The 10,114-nt window shown below is 36.3% G+C and overlaps 1 protein-coding gene across 1 annotated transcript; it reads right to left on the reverse strand.

Moving 5' to 3' along the window:
- Positions 1 to 6,311: 6,311 nt before the first annotated feature.
- LOC130648293 (uncharacterized) lies at positions 6,312 to 8,576 on the reverse strand. Its single transcript, XM_057454332.1, has 4 exons — positions 8,322 to 8,576; positions 7,795 to 8,243; positions 7,469 to 7,689; positions 6,312 to 7,420 (listed from the first exon to the last, which is right to left on the reverse strand). Exons 1-4 carry the CDS (start codon positions 8,574 to 8,576, stop codon positions 6,312 to 6,314), a joined length of 2,034 nt encoding a protein of 677 aa, XP_057310315.1.
- Between the last annotated feature and the right edge of the window lie 1,538 nt (positions 8,577 to 10,114).

A 10,114-nucleotide genomic window follows, 5' to 3' on the forward strand; every position in this document is an offset into this window, starting at 1 on the left:
GAGCCGTACCTATAATAAAACAGTATGAGCTGGCTTAGGAATGCTATCAGCAAAATATATGACACCATATCAGCACCAGTAGCAGCAACCCGCGACGCCCTTACCGATCAATTGAAGAGTGTGAGGGATACCGTTACTTTTTATTATAACAAGTCGAAAGAACAAACTTCATCAACAACAACGCTTCACGATGTTGTGGAACAAGAAGCACAAGAGGATTACCGTGGAGTTGAGGACATGAAGCACCTGTTCCCGCAAGAGAGAAACCAACCAGAGGTGTCGAAGATATTCAGCACATATTCGATGAACATGACACGCAAATGCTAGAAGACGGAAATCGTGAAGACATGGCGATTCAACCCCTGACAGATGCAATCATGCAAAAAATCACGTCTCATATCGATAGGTAGTCTACAGTTTCAACTGTGATACTCACAAAGGTAGTGGTGACGTGTCTGATTACCACAAGTCCAAGAGCGCCAAGTCATTATCGAGCATTGCAGAAATCGAAGCCTTCATAGAGCAACGCGAGATGAAACGTTTGGATCTGGAAGATGCAGAGTTTTGGACCAAGGCCTATCTACCACCCGACAGAATCATCGAGACCCCTGGATAGTACGAAGACAAAATTGTTTTCAAGCACGTGTAGATCAAGCTAATCTCTACGAGGGAGCCTTTACTTGGATGTGGGCCTCTTCCGGACTGGTTGCGCGGCAAAAGGTGAATCTACGGCTTTGACAAGGAAGATGAAAGAACCGACAGCCTGTGCTTTTGGAGATGCCTAACTGTGCACTACAGAGGAGAGCGCAAGCAGCGTGAAAAGTGCACCACACAAGAATCCCTCGCCCTGGCTCGTGAGTACTACAAGGACCCCAAGCTAAAGCGTGAAGATGTGCGCCCTACGAAGCTGGTGGACTTCAATTGTATCGCCAAGCACTTCAAGATCAACATCAGAGTCTTTGAGCCCAAGAATGTTATAAAGTTCCCAACTTGACCTCGTAAGTGGGAAGGGAAGTATCTGTAGAATTATATATAGGTATGTACTTTTGCTGATTTCGCTAAACATTTTTTGCCCTTGAACTTTGGTCTAAAATTGGACGATTGTGGATTGTCGCTAGAACAAGCTATGTAATGGGACATTCCTAATCAGAGTAGAATTATATCACTTATATACTGTGTCATAAGTTTAAGCTAGGTGGCCTATCTCATTGAAAATCTGTCCAAAAGAATTTTTCTATGCTAGCTATGTAGATAATTTTATTATAGCCTAATTAGCTAATTTTATGCCAGCTAAGTAGTTAAATTTATGCTAGCTCTGTAGCCAGTTTTATGCTAGCTGTAAATGTTATATGTTTGTTCTATTGCTTCATTTTATGCCAGCCAGCTCAGTCAGTAGTTTTATGCTAGCTAGCCTTAAGTGTGAGTGAGAATAAGAAAGAGTTCATTACATGTAAAGGAATAGTGATATACTAGCTAGCTAAAAACATACCCTTTCTTCGTTTTCTTGAACAAGCCCTTCCGTCAGTTGCGATATAGCTTAGATTAACGAAAGTTTGAGTTTGAGGCGCTATGTGTCCGAGAAAAAAGTCATGTGATATTAGTGAAATTAATATGTGTATCACGTGGCTAAAAATTGTAGGCAAACTTTATCTCAACTGGAAACAGCACTATTTACGCTTAGTTAAAAAACAACAAAAACTCCATCGCCGTGCTAAAAACATATTGTCTCGCTTACTAAAAAATGTAATTAAGAATGACCATATTAAATCGCTGGGAAACTGACTCAAAAACGGCCGAATTTTGGATATTTTTGATGTATAGGGGGACGAGGCGCGGAAATCGTATAGAAATCCTATATACTCTCCACCGTACTTCCTTTTTCTTTTATATTTGGCTTATTTAATGAGGAAATGGGCTCCGCTACGCTCCGGGCGCTGACGCGCCCTCCGCTTCTCTCCGCAAAAATACATTTTTGTAAGTTTAAAGTTAAACCCTTAGCTGTTAATCTATCTAGAACGGCTTTTAAATTGCTGTCCTGTTCTTCAATGTTTGTTCTGAAAACGATGATGTAGAGAGATAGGAAAATGTCGATGTTAGTGCAATTCATCCCTCATGATCTTAGCGCAAATGCCCGTTAAAATTCATCCCGGGACAATCGACCTTCGAAGCCCTTCAAATCTCCGTCTCATGTTAGGACAATTAATGTAGTCATCCAAATTCGGATTTTTTTTACCACTGCAAAAGAAATTTCAAATTAACGCTAATTTGAAAAGTAATGTGATACCGTGTTGTCCTATCTCCCCTCACCCCTCCCCATATCCCCCTGAGCCCTATGTTCCTTCATATCGTGTTATATTATTCCTCTAGGTGTTTATAATGGAATAAAAATTTAGAAAAACCTTAAAGAGAGTAATCGTAGTAACCTATAATAGTAAAGTTTGAATGAAAAAAGATGGATCGCAAAACAGAGAAGCCAGAGTGTCCAATCTGTTTGGATGCAATTGACCCCCTGGACAACGTAGATCTTGAGTGTGGTCACGACTTGCACATCAATTGTGTCAGAGAGCTACACAAACCTGTCTGCCCACTGTGTCGAGCCGAGCTGAAAAGTAATACGCTCGAGCCGGAGGACATTTTCAAAATGAGGATCAGGCACGACGAAGATCTCAGGGCCTTCTGAATCGAAGATCTCGGGACCTTCGTCACCGAAGATCCCGAAGCCATTGACGCCGAAGATCCCGAAGCCATTGACGAGGAAGATCTCGGGTTTCCATTGCTCCCCGAAGCCCTTGCCGCAGCAGGACTCTGTGAGGCTTGTTGGCTGCACGTCGAAGAGTGCCTTTGTGGGATCGAAGAAGAAGAAGGTTATAGGTTGATAGTAGATATACCCATCATAAATACGCGAGGAAGAAATGATATCAGATCATATCAAATTGTTGAGAAGGATGAACTCGGTATACAAACAAGATTATCAAAAAAATTAATATCGAGAGAACTTAGGTTACATCACGACATACGGTGTGATGCTTTTAGTATGGTTGAGGATTCTGATGACGCTGTGGGCGGGTGTGAACTGATCGTGAAGAATGGAGATTTATGTCAATTTTATACTGTATTTATGCCAATCACACGTCTAAAGAGCGAATATGTGGAGTCCTAATAGATCGACTCACACAAAATCCATTCCCACCTCAGGAATGGATAATTCTCAAATACCCCCATACAGGCAGTTTTTGTTATATAATTAAACCATCTGACGTCATTCCTTATGAACTTGTTGCTATTTAATTCCAATCTAATCTACTCCAAACTGCTTTCATTATCGAAACATATACCATATGCCGAAAGCCGTCGATATCGTTAAAATCAAAGCAATTTTTTCTTCTTCGTGAGATGAGAGTGAATTTGTTTGACTCACTTTTGGGTGTTCTATGTGGTGAACTTCTTTTTGTGAACTTTTATTTTTTGTTTGTGTTGGGGAGCTAGTCACCTTGTTTGAAATATGATGCTCCTGCATAACATTAATCATTTTATTTCTTCCAAGGCTCAAGTTCTCATTAGATATGAGTATTTTATTATTGTAACCAGACACCCCCGATTTAATTTTTAGATTCATGTCACTAGGTAACATATAAATACCTTGTCCAACTGAATAATCAACTTTGCTTAAAGCGTAATTTAAGGTATCCTGATAACGTTTAATGTCCTCTTGAATATCAACTCTACGGTTAACAATGTCTTCAAAGTTGTTCATAAAAACTCTTTGAGCTGTCAATGCGCTTGAATTATTACCTAAGATAGAAGAACGAGCTGAGGCTTGATAGGCATATGCTCTAACACTGTCTGAAATTTTTACAAGACCTATTTTTGTAAAGCCGTTAGATTTTTCCACAATCCATCGTGTCACAGAGTCGTCTGTAAAATAACTTAGACCTGGTGTTGGATAGTTTTTACGTCTTTTTTGATACGAGCTGAAAAAATATTGACCTCTGTATTTTATAGGATTAGAATCGACACCATATTCACTACAGATTTTTAAAAACTCTTCGTTTAAATAAGGATTGTCATACTGATTAAAACTATCTTCAAAAGGTAGAGGTGTCTGAAAGCGCTTAATGATTCGTCTAATGCGATAATAGACATGAAAACGATATACTGATCTAATCATAGGGCGACCTTCTTTCAAGTGTTCAGAAGTGACTCCACAAGCACTTGAAGCACACCAAGTGGTTGTTTCTGCAAAATTTTCATACGTTGTTCGTTTTGAACCATTAAGTAATTAGTAAAAATATTGGGAAGGCTTGTGGGAAAGGAACCATCCCCAGAGACAACAACCGTTTGTTTGTATAAATCTTTCCCATCCAATATTTGAAGGTCTTGTCCACCATTCGGTTTATAGTTCGCATTGGGATTGTATTTAAAAATGTTCTCCATTCTTTTTACCTTATATAATGCTAACCTCTAATATAATAATGTATATTACAATAAATGACGTAAATAGTGAAGGGACCATGTATCTATCTTACCCCATTCAAAATATGGATGGTTCTAAAGAAATTGCGGTAATCGAGATGTTTGCAGACAATGTTACCTATCAAATAACCACACCATTGAAACTAACTCCTTCCATCGGTAAGGGGAAAGCGGAGAAACTAATACCTAGACGGGAATACGCGGTTAGGGAATTGAATGCCCTTTTGGCGGGTAATGTCACCCCATTAATCAAAGACCCTCGGGTAATCAAAACAAATAGGCTAGCCAACATAACGAAACTCCATTTCCATCTGAATGAATTGGACAATACAAACAATCTTAAAAATGGTGGACCTAGTGACGACCTGCTCACATATCATGTATCCAGGTATGACGATGTCATACGTTTTGAACCCAAAAACCTACAATATAAAAAACTCAAGAATGGTATATTTCAATCACTTACGTTGAAAATCACTGATCAAAATGGTGATCCGATAAAGGATGGTCCGGTACTGGCCATTGTTTTTAACATTCGATAACTGAGATAAAAGTAAAATAAAATAAAAGTAATGACAAACTAAACATTAAAACATGGAATACGGAAAAAGGTTAAATCCTGAACATTCACTTAGAACTGCTCGTGGTGTAAAAGGCTCACGTCAAAAAGTAATTGTCACACACAATCCAAGCGAGATTGATCAAAACCAGTTATTGTTGGTTAGGTTTCCTAATTTGGGTAGTGATGACGTTATTATTCCTGGGACGTCGAAACTAAGTTTTGATATTGAACTCGAGTCAAAATCTAACACAAAAAGAACATTGGTCTCTAATATTGGAAGAGCGATTGTTAAAAAGTTGGCTGTTAAGTTTGAGGGTAGCGAGATTTTGAGCATTGATGACTTTGACCTTTTTGGGTGCTACAGAGATTTATGGCTAACCAAGTCTGAAAAAAGAAATGCAATAAGACAAGGTATCATCTTTGATGAGGGGTGTACAGAAAACTGTATGAAATTGAGGATCAACGCTTCAGATAAAGACACATCTGATGTCTCAGACAAAGCCATTGCTGATGCATACAAAAACAAGTTTATCATTCCGCTCGATTTTGAAATGTTAGATAGCACTATCCCATATTATCAAGCTGGATTAGGTAATAGGCTCTGCTACGAAATCACATTTAACGACTATAACCGAGTTATTTATTCTAATCCTCCAACATCTGCCGCAGGTCAAAAGGTAGCCCCAGACGGTAAATATAAAATTTCCAACATATCTCTTGAATATGAGATTGTGACACAACCCAACTTGGCCAGATTCATTTCATATGAATACCAAAACATGGCTTTACTATACGATAGAATTTTGAGACATAGACAAATTAGAGTAAACAAGTCGGACACTACTTGGAATTGGTCCTTCAATACCCCTTGTAAATCTTTGAAGGGTATATTGGTTTTGTTTGAAGACGAACAAGCCTACAAACGAAATACCGGTAAATTCTACAATCCGAAAATTAAAAAGGTATCTGTCATTGTTGAAGGTAATATTATTATTATTATTAACAATTTCTTTTACATTGACGTGTAAAAAAAAATAAAAAATTCTAGCTTCTCGAGAAAAGTCGCTAATTAAAGTCAATGAAGAAGGCAATTAATTTAGTTAATTTGACTTCTTTGCTTTGCATACCATCATCCTGAAATAAAGGATGGTTAGACTATAGCTTTTATTTTTGAGATCCTATATACTGCAAGGAAGTGGTATGCCAGAAAATTCGGGAAAAAAAACAACAAAAACAAACCGCAAAATGCTATAAATACTAAATAAAAGTCTGCCTGTCAAATAAAACCTAATCCATTAATATACAGTTTGCACAACCTACAAGGGCAACTTTCTGGATTCCATTTCTTAATTTTTGACTTAAACTCTTGCAACGTTTCAGATGTTTTTATATTTGATGGTATCATCTGCCACAATTTTGGCGCTAAATTTGAGATAGTTTCAGTGCCATAAGTAGACGTTTTTGCTGTGCGATAGCAAAGTTCTCTTTCATTTCTCAAATTATAAGTGCTACTACGGAACAGAAAAATATCACTTATTATATCCGGTGAGAGTTTGTTTTTAGCTTTATATATTTCTATAGCTAGTGTTTCAAGATTTTTTTCGTGTATCGTTTTTGATTTATCTCTATGTAACAGTTCCTTAAATGTTGATGTATGGTCACAATAGATTATTCGAAGTGCTCTTACATGCAGATTATTAATTCTGTTATTCAGTGTTCTATTGTGGAACATCCATATCAAAGGACAGTAACTGAATTGAGAGGTAACAAAAGCCTTCATAATAACTCTTCTTTTTTGAGTATCCATGTAAGGTGCAACACGCGCTAACGCATGTAGTTTTTGGCTGGTTTTTTGACATAAGTCCGTTACATGCAAATCAAATTTTAATTTCCGATCAATTTTTATCCCTAACAGTTTCTGTTGGTCACTGTTTTCAATGTACGTGTCTCCAACGACAGCTTTTGTATCAAGTGGTAAGCTAGAAAGAAGATGGCTCTTTGCTTCATTGGCTTTCATACCGTTTTCAGCAAACCATATAAACATTCTTTTTGCTGTTTTTCCAAGGTCTTCTACAACTTGATTTTTATCAGACCCATACGTATATGGGGTGTTGTCATCTGCGTAGCTAGCTATATCAGTTTCAATCGTTATCAGAAATAAATCTATCAGGAAAACGTTGAAGAGTAGTGGGCCTAAAATAGACCCTTGTGGCACACCAAATAAGATGTCCAGTAACGTACTAAATGAGTTGTTTATTTTAACTCTTTGTTTCCGGCCAGTTAAATAGCTATGTATTAATCTCAAAGCATCCTTGTCAAACCCATAAGCGAGCAATTTAGCAATAAGTAAATCGTGATTTATACAGTCAAAAGCTTTAGACAAGTCTGTCAATAACGCTGCGTAAGATCATTTATTATCTAGGCTTTTTTTACATTTTTCGATCATTGCTATAAGGCATTGCTGCGTACTAAAACCTCTCCAAAAACCACACTGCTGCTTGTTAAAAATAGGTTGAAAAAAAGCTTCAATTTGTTCGTATAAGCATTTTTCGAATATCTTAGAGATATTAGGCAGTATACTGACCGGGCGGTAGTTACACTTGTCCGTACGGTCCTCCTTTTTGAAAACTGGAATGACGTCTGCGTTCTTAAGGCTTTTTGGAAAATTGAATTACTCGATGTTATAATTTATGCTATTGCACAAAACATTTCCAAAAATGTTAGAATTTTCCTGTATTATTTTCGTTGGAATGTCAGACTGCTGTGTAGTTTTATTTTTATCCAAATCTTTAATTTTTTTTGTAACATCAGATAGGCTTACTCGTCTAAAAGAAAGCTTTTTACCAGACTCGCCATAAAACTGTTTGATTTTGACAACACTTGGATGATTAGCAAATTTCGATAACGAGTTCTCAATAGATTTATCATTAAAAATATTATCATTTTGTGGATTTTCATTTAGCTTGATTCTAAGATTGGGAACAAGGTTGCACAAATAATCATTGTAAATCGATGCTATTTCAAGGTCATCAGTGATAGTTTTTCCATTTTCAACTAATGTTATCAGCTCTTTGTTTTTGACTTTCTCAGTAAAGCAAGGTTTAACTGTGTTCCAGAATTTTTTATTATCTGTAACACTTTTAATCTCTAAGTTGTTATAGTAGGTTTCTTTACTTTTTTGTACTAGTTTGACACATTTATTTCTTTGCTTTTTAAAAGCAGTTTCATTTTCATCGCTTTTGTTTTTTAAGTATTTATTTCTTAGTCTAGATTTAGTCATTATTGCCTTATTTAACTCTGTATTCATAAAAGGTGCTTGGTTGGTTCTCAAATATTTCGTTTTCTTTGGAGCATGTATATTAAGAGTGTTCATGACTTTGTTCAAAGATGCTTCAAGATCAATACCTAAGAAATCGGTTTCATTTAACGATTTAAAAAGGTCCCCCCGGAAAGTTTCATGGTCAAATTTTTTGTAGTCCCTATATTGTTGTATGTTCGGTTTACCCTTCTTAAATTTAGTTTTCATAAAAGCCACAGTCATCTTGTGGAAGTCATATAAGCCTGTTTCCACAACATTAGTGTGTTGAAAGCTTGATGATTTGTTAGTAAGGATCAAGTCGATGCAAGTTGGGTAAGCCTAACCAACCTTTTGCTCAAGGGATGCAGCCGTTTGAACATTACAATGAAATTTGCAAGTATTTTGCTGAAGGAAAACCAAAAGATGACAATGCCAACGAAATCCAAAAACATTTGCAATTACACGATATAAAAGTCTTTACTTGACAGACAAATATTCTCTATGGTTAGATTTCAGAACCATAGATGAAAATGCTTTGCATGGGACCGGTCGACGTATTGAAAATGCAAGTGAAGGAATCACTTTACAAATTGAAAGGACCGCTGAAACTGAAGGCTCCTTAAACGCTTATATATATTTAATCATGGACGCCCAATTAAACATTCAAAACGGTGAATTTATGTCTATCTTGTATTAATAAAATGGCGAAACAAAGTAACACACTTTACATGAAAGAGCCTCATACGGGCATTATTCATTGGTCCCACAGGTTGTGGAAAATCTAAACGTATTGTAAAATTATTAGAAAATGAATACTTTGATCACTTTGATTTCATCGTGATTATATGTCCAACATTAAGATGGAATAAAACATACAGAGAACAAAAATGGTTTTGGACTGATAAATTCGTTATTTTAATTGAGCCGGAAGGTATGTTATATTAATGGATTAGGAAAATGGACTTTTTCTGTGCTGGATACAAAACATTATTCCTGATTGATGATATCATTGCTGATGAAAAATTAGACAAAAAGAGACAGCCTTTGCTAGAACTAGCAATCTCAGGTCGTCATCGAAATCATTCGATATGGTTACTCACACAATCATACACCGCTATACCGAAAAATTTACGACGGCAAGCTAAAATGTTATATATGTGGTATCCAAAAGATAGACAAAATCTCGCAACTATTCATGAAGAGAATGATGTCATTGAATCACGATCAGAGATACAGACGGTTAAGGAAAGGCTAAAAGATGGTAAACAAACACATTTAGTCATGAGAATGGAACACCCAAGAACGTATGTGATTCGTTGAGCAAGTTGACGTTTTTTTGTTACAATACTCTTGTAACAAAGCTATAAGAATACTATAGGCTCTTGCAAGACTGCTATAAGACTGCTATACAGCAAATTTCAACAAGCTCATAAGAAGATAGCAAACTCTTATATAGCAAATTTCAACAAGCTCATAAGAAGATAGCAAACTCTTATATAGCAAATTTTAACAAGTTCATAAGAAGATAGCAAACTCTTATATAGCCAATTTTAACAAAACTATAAGAAGATAGCAAACTCTTATATAGCAAATTTTAACAAAACTATAAGAAGATAGCAAACTCTTATATAGCAAATTTTAACAAATTACAGCACAGATACAAGAAGATATAAGAAAATTACAACAGATATAACAAAATGATAGAATATGTCAACTTCATGCTATTAAGCATCCTACTGAGCTTTTGCTATTTTTGTATTAAAAAATACCTCTCCATAATA

The sequence above is a fragment of the Hydractinia symbiolongicarpus genome, chromosome 6 (genome assembly GCF_029227915.1).
Source record: "Hydractinia symbiolongicarpus strain clone_291-10 chromosome 6, HSymV2.1, whole genome shotgun sequence".
NCBI lineage: Eukaryota > Metazoa > Cnidaria > Hydrozoa > Anthoathecata > Hydractiniidae > Hydractinia > Hydractinia symbiolongicarpus.